The following is a 16,864-nucleotide window of genomic DNA, read 5'->3' as shown; positions in this document are numbered from 1 at the left end:
CTGCAGAAGCTCCTGTGATTTCTCTGTTGGCAGATCCCAGCCAACCTCCTTCTGCAGCAGCACTGCAGCACTTAGAGAAAAAAAATGGAGTCTTCATCTTGACCTATCTATCTAAAGAAGTCTTAACTGCTCCATTTGAAGGCTTCCCACTCAATCTGTTTTTTGACAGACAATTGGGATTTCAATTTTTTTACATTTTTCAAGAAAAGTCTAAGCTTTCAATAGTTTTCCAGTTTGCAGAAAAACCTTCAGATTCTTCTGCTAACAGGATCTGGGTTCTGGTTTTCTGGCCACACTTTCCACTAGGAAAGAATAAAGACATTTTCTAAGCAGTTCTAGCCTCAGGTACCTGGGATAAAAAAGTACCTCTGTGTATGCATTTGAATGCTTAGAGTGAATAACCTGCTCGGTACAAGCAAAATTTCACCTTATTACAAGCTTGACTCACTATGACCTCTTAGTGAGGGAAGAATAAAATGCAAGTCATCAACTGTCTGAGTATTCCAGCCCTTACTCTGTCCTGAAAATTACTTTTGCAAGGAGAAGTCAAAGAAACAATTCTCTTTTGGCCTGCCTTTCCAGCACAATATTCAGAGAGAAGTAAAAACAGGACTTTGTGAATGTAATTTTCAGTATCAGATGACGCACTTCATCGTGCACATGTCATTCCACAGACTTAGCCACAACCAGTAAGTACCAAGAAAACAACCTCAAGAACATGTATGAACGAAACACAAAAATGTGAGTCCAGTTACATGGCAAGAGCAGGTAAGGCTGTAGTTTCAGCTGCCTTTACAAGGATCCCTGTCCTGAGAGGGAAGACTTCATGTACGAATTTCCAATTTGGGGCTTAAGAAAATGTTGCCCTAACGTGTATACTTTTTTGAGCTTATAAGAGCTTTGAGAGCAGCCTGTGCAGTTTACCATGCAAACATTTTATAGTCTAACAGCTGTATTCACGACAAGCCATGCCATATGCTCACCTCTGCCATCCCTTCCACTGGCTTTTGTTTGTCCACTTGTAGGATACCATTCTTCGCTGTGCGAGACACTCGCAATTCATGCCATTGACCCAGACTGACAGGTTCTTCACTCCTGTTTGAAGGGGAAGAAAACTTTCAAGTATTTTATGCTTTTGCCTTTCTGATATTTTAAAATATTGTTGTGATGTTAAAAAGTCAAGTCCTCTGGGATGATTTTCTAAATAAAAAATAAAAATAAATCACTGCATTTCTTTCCTTGTGAGGAAGTAACACAATTTCTGAGCCCCAGCAGCAAAAGAAAGTAAGACCATGTTCCTACGGCAAGTAACAAGCACTCTACTTTTATTTATAAATGAAACATTTCTATAATCAGCATGTGTTTCATCTACCTCTGAGCTAATTTTCCTGCTCATTCATTTATAATGCATAAAGACAAATTTTTGTCTCAACTGTACAACCTCATTTCACAATGACCTAAGCTTGGAGATAAAGCTTCCCACTTAATGGCTGATCTAGTCTCACATTCTTCATCCTCTTTTAAAACAGAACTACTTTGTGTTGGCTTATCAGTTCTATTTATGCAGCCTGTTACAGTGAAATCTACACACACACGCGCGCGCGCACACACACACAAGCACACACGCAGCCCAGCTGCTGTACATTAAGGGGAAGCAACTAAAATATGATCCTAATGATGTGATGAGATCCTGGCTAGGAACAATAATCCCCAGTTGTGCAAAGTATTCACCAGTCCCAAAGGGAGCACTTTAAAAACTGTTCTTACAATCTTTATTAGTTCAACACTAATAGGAATAGCAGCCTGTATAAAGGGCAAAGCCACATTCCCCTTTACAAGTTCTGCAGAACTTTAGATCTTGTTTTCGAATGTCATTTTACTAAACTGGTTAAAGCATTTTACGTCTAAATGTTATCTTGCAGCCTTTCCTCCAGGAGCAATGAAAATTTGTGTTTGATTCACTGGTCAAGCTGGAAAAATCAGAAACTGGGTTACCTATGGCACCTAAAGACTTTCTAGCTTTCAATGAAAAAATACAAAATTGTTTTGCGTGAAACAATGTTCTGTATTTTCTGGCTAATTACATTTAAAAATGAAAAAAAGATGCATTTCAAAATGAAAGAACTGAAAAAATTGTAATTTGAAATACTGAGTCAATAGTGATTCAAATGCTGATTTAAAAAGTTATATAATTTTGAAAATGTGAAAATAGCAATTTCATTTTTTTCTTTTTTTCTGAACAATCAACATGAACTTTGATATCTTTTTGTTGTATCTATTTTACTCCTCCAAATTTTCTCAAAGCCCATTTTCATCTATTTGGATGATGTTGGCAATATTACTTTGACACTTGGTTCAGAAAACCTCCACAAAAAAATATAATCAAGCAATGCCATTCACTTGTCCTTTTTCTTTTGTAGTAGCATTCAGGGTTTACCTGCCTTGGGTAAATCAACAGGTAACAGAATTTAATCACCTTGAAGAACTCAATATGTACATATAAATGAACCAGTTAGGTTTGGCTACCTAATAAGTGGCAATACATACATTTTATCTCCTCTGTTGATTAGGTCATCATCATGCTAACCCTCCTGCTCTGCTAGATTTAATTACAATTAGGGATGATTAAGCCTTGCAGAGTCATCACTTCCGAGTTGCAAGCTAGCTATTGGATTCACGGGCTTTTTGAAACCAGCATGAGTCTGGTAATGCTTTCTGCAGGCATTTGAACACTTCTGGCTCTTCATGTGCTGTGGGCTTAAGGATTACTTCTCCCCGCATTAACTGAACCTTAAAAAATACACCAAATGATGAAGATCTTGATCCTGCGAATGCCTGGCCAAGGGAAATCCCAGGGGACAACAAATTCCCCTCTGGGACACCTTGGTGAATAGCTCAGGTTTCGCATCCGTCCATCCGCTCGGCATCCCTGCACCCTCCTGAGCCCCCTGCGCACACTGTGCTGCTTCCATCCCAGGACACTTCAGGCAAAACCCAAGCTTCACCAATGTCAGCCTTCCTACTGCTGCTTCTGACATACATAAATGAGCTTGCATCATCCTTAATTATAAAGACATTATGATTGTGTTCTGGTTATATCATAATATAGTAAAGCCTGGTCCTATAGTCAGGATGACCAGAGTTATATCCCTGTTTAGGACAAGGGGTAGGCGTGAAGCAGTATGATGAAGATCAAGGCAGACTTTTAAGTGGATATTGGCTAAGCAGGCATGAAAAACAGGGAATCTATTTATCTTATTTAATCACTGACAGAGCTGATGACAGGGTGTGAGTTGCACACTTTCTCTAGAAAAAGGAGCTGTACAGGACATCCTGACAACTTTCAACAAAGCCTGCTGGTCTCATGAGTCTCCCCCATTACCCAGCTATCTCACCACACTCTTGTTCCCCAATGCACATGACCCAGGTGCTAGCTGGCATCCTGCTTGCTCTTCTGCTTTCCAATAGAAAGGGGCAGTTTCCACTCCCAGGCTCATGCCTGTGGCTCTTGCCACATTTTACAAGCCTACATCTCAGTTAAACTTTAGTCCAAGGTGTTTTGAAGCACAACAATATTCTTGGGGCAAAAAAAATGATGAATGATATCTACTTTAATGTCTTATGGTTGCCAGTAATAGGAATGAGATGGCTGTAATCAGAAAAAGATTGAAGGCTGTTCTAAGAAGGGCCATTTTGGGTTGGAGCAAAGGTCTCCGACATTAGCTATTTCTGCCGCTTTTCAGCAAGAGAAAAGAACAGGGCAAGTATAGAGTAATTCTTCCCTTGATATAACCTCCTGGCTTCTGGCAACTTGTCATTTAGCAATTTCCTGAGTCAGAGGCTGCATCCGTACAACTGTGTTTGATCTCTCTCAATGGAGCTTTCTTCAAATTCGTCTAAGTTTTTTTTTTAATCTATTTATAGTTCTGGCATCTGTAACATGCTGTGACAATTCGTTTCCACAACTTATTTATGTGCTGTCTGAAAAAAAAAAGTCTTATTTTCTTTCTTTGTTAATTTTTGGTTTGCAGTTTCACTGGGCTCCTTCTAATTCTTTCATATTGAAAAAACACAGAATAATCATTCCTTATTTATGTCCACGTCATTCACAATTTTAAAACCTTTATCATACTTCCACCAAACTCTTTCTTTTCCAGGTTGAAGGGTCTTGATGTATTTGTGGAAGCTGTTTCCTGGATCAGCACCATGGCACTGTTGGAAAGGAAACACAAGCAACGCTGTTTACCTGATAACAGCTGTTCCTGAGCCACAGTCGAACCTGAACTCCACGTAACCAGCCACCATATTAATGGAGAGGAAGTCCTTGCTGTCTGTGTCGTAGCTGTACAAAAGGACACCAGTCTCTAAATCTGGACGAAATGTCATCTCAAACTCCATGAAGGAAAGGTAATTCTGTGGTTCCAAGGGCCAGGGTGTGCTAGCAAATGACCTTAAGGACTCGTTGAACTGAGGTATGGCCAAGGTGAGTGCTGGAAATCCAGAATACACAAGCAGGTCACTTGATGCTCAAAGGTAAGGGATTGACTCCTACCTACCAGTGTCAGTTCCCTTGTTAGGTACTTAAAGCTAACGTTAAGAGAAACAACCTAAAAATTTCATCTTCCAAATTAAAAACATTTTTTTATCCTAGCCAACACTGCTTTCCTCCTTAATCCCTTCCTTTTCCAGTGATATATTTGTATTATAAAGCTTTGTGCTCCTTTTCTTTACTGATTCACCACAGTATTTTTCAAAGGAGCAAGTATGCACACAGTGGGTGGTGGTGTGAAAAGTTCTGCAGCACAGAAAATAATGCTATATGTATTTGACTATTTGTTTGTATCTCTGTGATTTCAGCAGGACATTGATATAGGGTCCTTCACATTTCAGAATATACAACTGACACTGGTTTTAGGAGGAAAGTGGGGATTTTTTTAGAGTTAACGTGCAGCTGTGGAGTGGTACAGTATTCTAACTTCTGAAAAGTAAGTTTGAGATGCTTAATTATAGTTAGTTTAAATAAGCAAAGAGGTTGGAGAATCACTGATTATGTAGGAGCTGGATGTAGCCCCAAAATGAATGGTGGGGGAGGGTTTCATTATGTGATTTTAAAAAGACGAAGTAACAAGTACTCTCTTCTGTCAATGTAATAGCTTAAGACCTCCTTGGATATCACTATGTGGAAAACACACTGAACACTAAGACATACAAAGAAATATACGCAGCCCAGCATCCTCTCACCTTCTTCACAGTGATGACCTTTAAATCCAAGAGGGCAAAGGCAAATGTATGAATCTGCTTTGCTCGCAGTACAGGTACCACTGTTGATGCAGGATGCCTCATCACAGATGCCACTGCTACACTCACCTAAACACAGAGCCAGAACATTGATTTATCAGAAAAGTTTGTTAAAGAAGATTTATTTGGCTGTTGATCATTGCTACTAACAATAGAATTTGCTCTCCTGCCTAGATTCTTTCCCAGTTTGTCAAATGCTGTGCAATTTAGACAAGGTAACTTGGTTTTTAGCCCTTTTTTTTTAGTACCAGACCAGCAAGAGACCTTAAAAGTAGCAAAGAATAGCCCTTACTAACAAACCATGACAGTTGTAGCTTTCAATCATTCCCTGGATTACTTTTCTTCTGCTCTTGTTCCTATCTTTATTTTCTCATAAAACAGAAATCTCTCTAGATTGTTTACAAGCAGTGTGATGTGTTTAATTTCAATTACCTTAAGTGCTTCTTTGTTCACTGTAAATTCATGCCATGGTGAGCATGGAAGGTGTTAATCATCATCCACTAATCTTATTAACTAAAATGAGTTATCAGCCCTTTTGTCTGCACTAAAAGGGATCCATATCATCAGCATATGGCCTGTTTAAGAAGCATTTCTACTATGCTGGCATATCAACTAAAATAACAAGGAGATGATTTGTTCTTCCTGGAATTAAGCTGAAATTGTTGTAGAACAAATAATTTACTCATTTACATTGTAAAACTGATATCTATAACATTAGATTATGCAATGGTCAAATGTACATCTGATGAAGCTCTTGTTGATTTTGTTTACTTTCTCCTTTATTTTAGTTTCTGATTAAATAATTCTCTCCTCGTTGATAGTAACAAACTGATCTTATAAGATTAAGAAAGCCCAAATAAGACATTCGTGGTGGACAAGTGTAAGCACGTCATTTGGAGGGGCAAAGTGTTTATGACAAACTAAGAACTGGACATTTATTTTGAGGCACATTGAAATATCACCTCGGAGATGACACAGGCATCATGAGGCAGCTCTGACAATAAGCACTGGAGAAGTTTTGTTATCTGAGATGACTGAGAGAAATTTTGCAGAACTACTGCAAGAAGGGGATATGCCCTTTTTGTTTTGTTTAAATACAGCACTCTGATTGTAAAGATTGTTTCCAGACCAGGACTCTACAAATCTTCAATAAGGTACTGGCTTTAATACAGTGCCAGCTTTACAGTTTGATTTCCCATTCTATAGCCAGAAATAAAAGCACAGAGAAGTATGTAGATGTGAATGGCTGATGTGCTAGCTCATCCCAATCACTCTGCTGCCCATGGTGGAAAATTACCTTTTCTCACCGACTCAGGACAGAGGGAGTAACAACTCTCAGGTCATCTGGTACAACTCCCTGCCAGACCAGACTTCTCTCGTATCGCACATCTACAGAACTCCTGCCAGGCCCATTTTTCATTGTAAAGAGGAAAGGTCTGAGCACAGCAGTCATAATGCAGGGCTCCAGGGCTAACCCAAGGAGCATAAGCAAAATACACAAGTCCTCCAGAAGGGAACAAATTCTCCTTCTATGTGGAAGGGGACAACTACCCCTTCAAATGGCTGGCCCATGCCCAGCCGGGGGAGCAGCAGTGCTCACAGTGCTTATTGAGCCATCTTTTCCCCTTCTGGGCTGCATTGTAATAGCCACGGTGAACCGGAGCAGGATGGGTATCTGGTCTCTGAGATCCCTCACATACTCCTCAATTATTGTGACAGTGACAGAAATGAGCAGCACTAGCTGTGTTTTACAGACAAGGAAACAGAGCCAAGACATGTGGGTAAACAAGGATCTAGATGTATCGAGTTGAGACACAAACAAAAAACTAAGACAACGCTCACCTTTACTGCATCTGCTACACTGTTAGTCAATGCTGGCAGTATGTTCAAACAGATCAAAGTTAAACAAAGTCTTTGAGAAACAGAAAAAGACAAGGAAGATAACAATAATGGAACAAGTCACAGGCTCACTGGTTTGAGGGACAGCTTGAACTGGAGCAGTCTCGGTATTTAAGGACAGGCTGCTCTCACAATGTCTCAGTGACTTATCACAGCCTTCGGGCCAGCAGAGGTGACTACACCAAAAAGGCAAACCACAGGTCTGATGGCTGCATCTGCTTGGGTGCACTAGCAGATGAGGAAGGAGGGAAGCTGCCGTGGGACTACAGGGTCCTGCCGCGCTGGCTCCAAACCACTAGCGCTGCCTCCCCAATCAGCCCCTTAGCTCACGGTCCGGTGGGACTTCCACTGCAGCCAGCAGAGATGGAGCAGGGGCAGGATGGACCCCTCTCCTCCCCACCCTCAATTCTGCAGTCCACATACCACAGCACCCCTAATTTATACACTGTGCCAATAGAAAACAGACTGGCTGGCAAAAACCATCCCTAAACCCTAGCAGAGTTCACTTGCAATTTTTTTATTTTAAGCTTAACTTATATGGCATATTGTTCGCAAGTCTCTCCTGGTACAGTTTCATATAAGCATGTGCAGCCACGTAAGGACAGCAAGGCTCTATCACTCAGTTTTGAGTCACACATGGCAGAACCCAGCATTTATTTTCATTGACGTTGACTGTTAATACAGTAGCATGTGGAGCATTCATGGATGGGAATGAAGCTAGCTGCAACCAAAAGGCAATAGAGATTAGGGCTTGGAGAACTTCAGCAGGGCTTTCATCTATCTATCTAAATTCCATAGATTCTCACTCTATTGTGAAATTACTCTCTGCTTCCAAAGTTCTTCTTTTCAGCATCTGTTTCTTGGGCCACTGTGTTCCCCGCCTGTATTGCACAGAGGTTTGGTCATGTTATCTAGAGAATACAGAGTGATTGTTAGGAAGTTTCTCATTAATCACTTCCTTCCTGGGATGCCAAATGCACAGCTATAGAAGAGAAGAAAGATGACTTTGTGGCTGAAGCATGGCACAGAGAGTTTAGTGATAAGGGGTCTATCTCCTGCCTTTACCACTTGCTTTCTGACTTGGGTTTACTCTTACTCTTAAACTGTTTAGACTGGGAGGTCATTAAAGCAAGGATTTTGTTTCCCTGTCTTTTTTTCAAGTGCCCATTACATGGATGAAATAGAAATGAATAAATAAGACAGGACTAGTTAATTAACTTCTCTGCTTCTCCATCTTTTAATCTGTGAAGGGGAGATAATAATACCACTTCATAAAGCTGTTCAAAGAATTTATTCCATGGTACTTTCAAAACATACTGGAAATTAAAACAATGGATGGTTGACAGGGAAGCCTATTTGCCTCAGCAGTAATGGGGTTTCATGGGGAATGGCCACAGCACTGCTGTGGGTCTGAAAGATTGCATTGCTTTGGACAAGAGCAACAATGCCTTCAGGCAAAACACATTTAGTTGTGTCCACAGTGTTTTAAATACAAACACAGCGTGCATACTATTGATTTCTGATGATATGACCGTATCAGTCAGGAGCATGAAGAGGCATCCTGAGACATGTTGGCAGAAATACCGGTGCAGACGTAATTATATCAGCAACACTGAGTTTCCTGTTTGCTCATGAAAACTGGTTTTACCATTGTGCTGCATAACTGCATCCACAAGGGTTTTTCATATACTACAGTGATGTTTACTTGTACAAAGTGATAAAATTCTCCTGTTACAGACCCAGCAAAAGTTATGTACAAAGCCACAGAGAAATACCATGCCAAAAATAGAAACCACACATTCCATCTCTCAAACCTGGACCATTGCTCAATTTTTTCAACAGGCAAAAAAAGTAGCCCCTGGTTTATCACTGATTACAGACCCCATACCATTACACTTACCAACATCAGCACCACTGACAGCTTTTCCTAATGGCCAGGGTCTCATATCAATTATCTTTCCATTGACACTGAGGGACTGAACGCAGCCCTGAAACCCACGGTTGGTACCTGCGGCTCTGACCAGCCAGTACACGCTGGGGGCACCGCCAACGTAGAAGGGAGTCCGGAATGTAATTTTACTATATTGGCCCTGAAGGGAAAACAGAGGACGACATGGTGTAGAACAGATATAACACAGGATAACTAATTAAGCCACTCTATGTATAATCAATTTTTTTCTCCACAAAGAATTGTGTCAGGGGATATGCAGGTCGCTCATTGGTAATTCCTTTCCATTAGTCATTACTCTACCCAGTCTATCGCTTTAAATGTTACTTTTTGCACCTGCATCCATCATGATAACATGGACTATTTAATGCAACATAAAAAGCTTAAAAATCACTATGTTCTGAGGAGGGATTGTGATCTGCCTTTTGCTGCAATTTCTACCTTTAATTTTGCCACAATTGTTTGTCTTCGAAACTCTAAGCCCTGTGGGACACAGACCAATGGGATATTGCCTTTTGCACAGAACCCAGAAAGTGCTTAATGCTGAATAATAATAAAATGACAAAAAAACAACAAGAAAAACCAAGACAAGGCATAAACTGACACAACTACAACTTCAGTGGGGTTTTGCTCACTTTGCCAGCACTAAATTTACTCCCCATCTTTTTTTTTTTTTACCTTAATCTACCTACAGAAACATACACATACAAGTTTACTAACACTGCTATAGTGCCCAGGAAGGAATAAAAAACCCCAACTAAACAGAACTTTTTGGATCATAGAATCAAACTCCATGCTATTGCGGACAATGGAGTCATAACTCCTTCCATAAATAGGTCAGTGTGTATGTCTTTTGCCTCCTACTCAAAGGCTGTTTCAAAACCTCACTGCCCTTTAGAAGAAAACATTCAAAATTCGCACATTTATTCATAGGCAAGTGTCCTCCTGCCAGCGATGACCTTTAGCCTAAAAGCTGTCTGGATTTTTCACCCCTGCCCTGCCTCCCTGGTATTTATAACAATAAATTATATCCCCATAGGCTATATTTTGCCAGGCTAAATAAGCCAAGGTTATTGTGTCTAGGGGTGTTCACTGCACAGTGCACTGCAGAAACACATCAAACAGATCTCAATTTCAGCAAGGAAAAATAATTCAGGTGGAGCCTATGGCTAAAGAGAGTTCATATGTCCACAGGGTTTCATGGTGCGTATATGCCAGGCCTGTGGGCATACAGCTCTCCAGCCTGTCTCCAGCCGCTTGCCGTTTTCCAGTGCCTTTGATGCTCCTACCCTCCTTGGTCTGCCAAGCTCCACTTCTCTTGTAGGCACTCCCTAAACTGTTCCAGTCAAAATGAACCAGGTCAGAAAAGGCTACCACTCTGCTGAGACTAATTCAGTCATTCTAACTAGGAAGGGCTGAGGAGGACTCACTGGAGCAACAATACTACAGGAGCAGCAAGTTCTGGTGGAGAACAGCACCTGGAGCACCTGGTATACCTGTAGCTAGAAAGATGTGTGTCCACTGTCAAACTGTTCTTGTAATAGACTCTGTGAACCACGACCCTCCTACTAGTCCTTTGTTGCACCTTTACTTCTTCAACTTCATCCTTCTTGGCCATGTGGAGCCAGATGCAGTCTTACCAAAGTGCTGAACTAGTCTTTGTGGGACATATCTCTCCTGATTCACATTTGCCCTTTGTGTGGCCTCACAGCATTCGTAACACATAGTGACACGTGACAGACATGGAAATTCTTTCCTCCATCGTTTCCAGCTGATGAGAACTCAATGCGCAGCATTTTTTTCCCTTCAGTGCCTGCACATGAAAGTGTAAAGTAATAAGATGTCTGAAGCCACTTTTTTTCAGGGCTAGGGATGGCATGCCAATAGTGGCTATCAAAGGGAAGAGAAAAGACATCTGAAACAATCTGCAACTGCCTTTTTTTTCAGTGCCTTAATTCCGCTTCTGTTTTCTGGCCTGGCAACAGATAAGCAAGTCAAGACATCTTCCGCTATTATATTTTATGCTGGTGGCCTCATATGAAATTGCTGGTGTTAATACAAGTCAGGGCAGAATGTCTATCTCCATTAGTGTGCTTAAATCTATGTCCATGGTATACACGTAACTACACTTCTGTATACAAACCTCATGTGGCTATATGCATTTAAATATATACATGCATACACATATGCATCTAATTTTTCTGGCTGAGGAAGCAGAGCAGCTCTCTGAGGCTTGAAAAAGAAGGCAATCAGGGACAGCAGCTGTAAAACCTAGCAAACTTTTAACAGCAGCCTGTATCTGAGACTAGAGAGGCGTAGCAGAAGGGCAGCAGGGCAAGCATGGAGGACAACACGGAACCCATGATGGGATTCAACACTGGGATATTTATCTATACGATTTCTAAACTACGCATGTGGAAGAGTAATCTGTACACTGATCCTGGTTCACTAAATGCCCCAACATTGATAAATAAAAATGTACCTTCTAAATCTGATCAGACTTCTGCTGGCAAGAAAAAATGTCATCATAATCTTGAGAGAGCCCAAGGTCAAGCTGCAGGTGCAGGACTACCCACCTGAGATTTTCCTGTCACTGGAGCATCGTTGTCCATCCTGAGCCAGCCATTTATCCCGTCTCTGAACAATGTGACACTGTGCCAGTTCCCCAGCTTGATTTTGTTTTCAGTCGTTATGACTGCAACTCCAGTGCCACAGTTGAACCTGGGAGCGTGAGACACAGAAGGCAAGGTGACAATCTTACATTACCAAAAAACCGAAAGTCGGTTTTAGACTCCACATTTTCCCTCCACTTCTGGGAACCTCTGTTTCACATTGCATATTAGCAGACCACAGGAAAATTAGACAGCGGGTCTACATATGAATTGTTCTAAGTTTCAAACTTCATTGTCTGTCTTTCTCCCATGGATAAGTTTTTGCATCCTCTGGCCGTACCAAGTGCATTACAAAGCTTGCCAACAGCTGAAACTGTTTCAGGATGGAGACTATTACAATCTGAGTTCCTGCTATCACTGTAATTTATCTTGGGAATTTTTCTAGCTCCCTGGTGAAACGCAGTGCTTACATTAATAACTCTGCGATTCTATGTGAAACTCAGTACTGATTGACAAGGAGACCTCCAGGAGAGTTGTTATGGAGCTGAATGTTCACAAAACGTGCCATTTTCCCTGACTGCTGTTCAGTGCAGGTGAACAGAAACACAACTAAGGCACATCACCCACTTTGTTATTCTACACCTTCAAACGACTCACCCCCCCAAGTAAGGAGATCCTTGAGATATTCTTCTGCATGCTTCATATCTATGGGACTGCAAGAAACCCCCTCCATCTTCATTTAAAAAACATCCAACTCCCATTTAAACCAGGGATATAAGATTAAGTTCCTGGTGCCTTGCTGGCATTAAATCCTTTATTTTGCTACGTTATCTGCAGGTCCTGTTGCCGTGAAGCAAAAAACATTGACTATGCACAGTTCGGTATAGCATAAGCTTAGCAAAAGCAGTGGTTCGCTAGCATTTCTGGTAACATAGCAATGAGCCCCAGACTTCTTCAATGCCTTGAAGAAAACTGATTATTTTGCCTTTACACGAAGGTCTGAGTAAAAAGTGTTCAACAGGGCATATGTCCACACACTAAAGAAGGATGAGAGAAAAAAATATTGAAGAACTGTTAAATGAAGTAGTATTGTCCAATTTGTGCACTGCATGGGGCAGAATTCTAAGACATGACAGATACTCATCACATATAGCAAGTCCCAGGAGGCAGCAACGGCCTCTTCTCTTTACTTCAGATTTAGGGTGGACTTTTACCTGAACTGGATGCTACGTCGGATGATTGCTAGTGACATAAAATCTCCACGACCGTGTTCATTTTCTCCACAGTATAGCAGCAAACCATCTTCTGATTCAGCCTGCAATCACAACATCAACATGAAAAATCAAACTCTAAGCCTCACAGTGACAGATAAATGCAAGCAGCACTGGGGGACTTTTCTCCAGAAAAGGGACAGCATTTTTCAGATGGAGTTTTTAACTTGCAGAATCAGAAATTGGTTGATCAATTTTGAATCCTGCATTTGAAGAACCTAGAAAAACATTGCCTTAATGTTTAAATGGTTTAAGAACATCTCTTCTACTTATAGTATGATACTAGCATTAAAGACGGTCAGACATGTCCCATATGAGACCTCTGAGCACAAAGCCTAGGAAGGTTGTCCTAGCAAGCCTGTTAAGGGCAGACACATCAGACTTACTGCACAGGAATACATACACCCTGCTTCACGTGTTCAGAGAGCCTGACACTTCTGAAGCCAAACAACCTGTGCAGGCAGGATTTCTCCGTATCTACATAGCAGCTGACATAGTGGCTTTTCGCAGTCATCCTGCATTTTAAGCTGACAAATTGCCAGAGGAGTGTCAGAGCACCACATGAGCCAACCGACTGCTGCTGCTCTAGTGACAGTCTCATACCTAGGCTGTAAGGCTGGCAAGTCTGCCTTATGTGGGAGCAGGGGTGGATCCGAGCGGTCGTCCACCCTCCCTACAGGCAGCCATATCAGCTCTGCCTGTAACACACACACAGCATTAACACAAGTCGCTGTGGGATGTACACTTCAGAACTGTAGTTTAAGTAGTCTAGTATCTTGCACGTATTAGTAGCTGGTGTCCTAAACTTCAGAGGTGGAAAATAATGCCTATTTACATCCTGCAGGATAGGAAAGGAACTCTGGATAGAGGGCAGTATTTTGCTCAGCAGAACAAGACCACAGCTTCTTATATGCAAAAATACTGCATGCTACTTCCAAACTGTAATTCATAAAAATTTGAGGTGTCCTTCAGCCTGTAGCTCATTCACATAGCTATAACCCTGCCAATGTACATTGCCACCAGTCTTCAATGCCAGTATTACTAGTCCCAGGGATTCTCTCACACACTGCCTACCAATAATGGATGTAAACATTTTAGCTCAGTTTACCATCTTCATTTGCATTTATTGAAGGTGAAGCCAGATCTTTAGAGATGAAGATTATGTATTGGTTCACTACAATTACATTAAAGCTATACTGAAGCTAAGTTATTGTTCCATTGTCCACATCATCAGAATAAGCGAATAAAATTTAAAGCTCCTATGTGGGCTTGGAATTGCTTAAACTTACCCTGAATTCAAGGGTAATTTGAAATGTCTGATATGAGTTTTTCAGTGGTTCAAACGTGATGTATGAGTAGCCAGAGAACTGAGGATACTGGATAATAATATCTGAAAAGCAAAGACAGAAGCATGTTATTTAGCATTTTTCTCCCATATAAAAATCAATACACACATTTAGCACTAGATAATATCAGGTAAAAACACAAGGCAAAGTTCCTCCAGAGACAAGCATTAGTCAGCAGCAGTCAACAATCAGTTAACCTATTGCCTTGTCCTCCTACCACCTTTCACAACTAATTTTATTCCCAAGGATCTGGTGAACTTGGAAAGAAACAGGATACTGAGGGCCAAATACTGCTCAACAGTTTAATTGCTGGCTTCAGTGGAACTTTCTCCAGATTTTCATCCTTGTTACAGAAGACAGAACCCATCTACTTTATATTTATCTCCTTTTAAGAATTCATTTAACACAGATGCAAGAAAGTAATTTTCTGTTTTGCAGGATTATAAAAACATATGCGGGAAATGTGGCCAGACTCCACGCCACATTAGTCACTGCTACTCCATAGCTGCTGCGTCCAGTATCCGCAGAATCCTTGGATGGCTCATAAGAGCAAAGCAGCTTCCAGTGCTTCCCGCAAGCCAGCTCAGGACAGAAGGTAAAGGGAGAGATGGGGAGAAGAGAGTGCCTGCAGGCATCTCTCCATCCCTGGCCCTTCATATTGCTCTTGTCAGTTGGCGTTATCAATCCTCACCCTTTGTTGTCTTATGTTAGAGTACCATCCTGGCTTCAGCACAGAAAAAGAAAATCAGAGAGATGTCTTACTGCTATGTTTGCAGCTCATTTTCCTAAGCAGCACTGAGGACAGACACAGTTTCAGACCTGAATTCTTATTTTTGCAGAGGATCTAAGTCTAATGAGGAAGGAAGGATGAGGAGTCCTATTCCTCTTTGCTATTTGAATACTGGGTGGGTTTTTCTTGCCTGTTTGGATCTGGACACATCTCTCTCAGCATTTTTGTATGCAAGGCATACATTTTAGGCTGAGGTGAAAAGAACTGGTGGTATAAACCTGAATGCAACCACAGCAGACAGCAATTAACTCATGCCCTGATCACAAGCAGAACTGACTAGACCAGAGTGCCATGCAGCTGTTGATTGTAAAAAAAAGTCTGTTTTCATTCAGATTAATAGACTATTTAAAAATATTGGCTGCTGTGGAGAAATTCAATACAAGGGAATATTGGTACATGATGCTACTGCTTACCAAGGAATAACACACTCCCTTGTGAAAAATGGTGGTTAACAAACCCACTCTACAAGTTGTATAGTTATGTCAGTTCAAGTAAATTCTTGACTCTTCATACTTGATGGAGGCCAAAAAGCACATCTGCAGCTGCTCCATGTGGCTGAGTCACAATAGATTGCTTTTAGAATGAGCTTTCTTTACTCCAGCACCAGGAGAAGATCAAACACCCTCAGGGTCTGTATCCCCGATGCACGACACTATGCATCACGGATGTCTAACACAAGCCTGCAGAAGAAACGTGTGTCTCTGATGCTCTGCTGTGTGGCAGGGCCTTGGCAGATCAGATCAGCATGCAGAAGGATGGATCAGGTCTTTCTTAGCTGGTGGGACAGCACCACTACAAGCAACGGGACACTCACTATGCATGAGCTCTGGCATTCATCTCACCCCTTGGTCACCAAACCAGAAGAAAAACAACTCCGAGGTGGGGGGGGCGGGCAGGGAAGTGACCTGCTTATGGTGTGGTAAGTGAGCTGGACTGGCTCACCAGGTGATCAGCTCAACGTCAGATCCAGCAAAAGGGCAAGGTTAGGTCGGCAGAGGGAGAGGACAGGAAGGTGGCAAAGGAAGGACAAGCAGCATGGCCTCCTTCAGTTCAGCAAGCTCTTGCCCTGGCTCAGCCACCGTGCAGAGAGCCAAGAGGATGCATGGCAATTCCTGACAGGGACCACCACACCTCCGCACATTGACCCAGGCTTCAGGTCATGCATTCTGAGCTGGGGAGAGTGTTTTGTTCTTCCCTTGCCCCAGGCTGCCTGACATGAGTGCTGGGCCTACCACTCCAGCACTAGACCATGGGGAAAGCCTCCTCTGGAGATGGTTTTACAACGGGTGCTCTGTCCCACATCCCTGTTGCAGGATCAGCATCATCCAATGGACTATGCTGGAAATGCGGGTGGTTCAGGGCTTCAGCAGCAGGCAAAAGGCAAGGGTCAAAGAGGGCTTGAATGTCCCTGCTAGAAGCTGTGGATGCCATGGCTGGACCCTGTCAGGCCTGGGTGCCTACCAACATATGTGGCTCCATCACCCTACCACTCCTAGTGGGGGGAAGGAGGATTAACCTGTGCACCTTCACACACGGTCTGCATTCAACTCTGTTAAAGAGTAACTTCTTCACACCTAGCTGGGGAAAAAGAAGCAAAGGGGCTGATGTCTGAACTGGGATGTGGAAGCTGCTGCTGTCCTTAGGAATCCATAAAGCCCAGCTGGCTATTCCCGAAGTGCACTGTGGTTGGATCATCACGA

The 16,864-nt window shown here is 42.0% G+C and overlaps 1 protein-coding gene across 3 annotated transcripts in view; it reads right to left on the bottom strand.

Moving 5' to 3' along the window:
* Positions 1–16,864, bottom strand: part of EGFLAM (EGF like, fibronectin type III and laminin G domains) — a 77,701-nt gene that overhangs the window by 14,951 nt on the left and 45,886 nt on the right. For all 3 annotated transcript variants that reach the window (XM_059833621.1, XM_059833620.1, XM_059833622.1), the window contains 7 exons: positions 14,318–14,418; positions 12,972–13,072; positions 11,722–11,866; positions 9,098–9,287; positions 5,242–5,367; positions 4,247–4,490; positions 984–1,095 (listed from right to left, as the gene is read on the bottom strand). In XM_059833621.1, coding sequence (XP_059689604.1) covers positions 984–1,095; positions 4,247–4,490; positions 5,242–5,367; positions 9,098–9,287; positions 11,722–11,866; positions 12,972–13,072; positions 14,318–14,418 — 1,019 coding nt within the window. The remainder of the gene's footprint in view (positions 1–983; positions 1,096–4,246; positions 4,491–5,241; positions 5,368–9,097; positions 9,288–11,721; positions 11,867–12,971; positions 13,073–14,317; positions 14,419–16,864) is intronic.

The sequence above is a fragment of the Gavia stellata genome, chromosome Z, assembly GCF_030936135.1.
Source record: "Gavia stellata isolate bGavSte3 chromosome Z, bGavSte3.hap2, whole genome shotgun sequence".
Lineage (NCBI taxonomy): Eukaryota > Metazoa > Chordata > Aves > Gaviiformes > Gaviidae > Gavia > Gavia stellata.
Note: the sequence above shows the minus strand (reverse complement) of the source record. Positions and strands in the feature narration are given on the sequence as shown.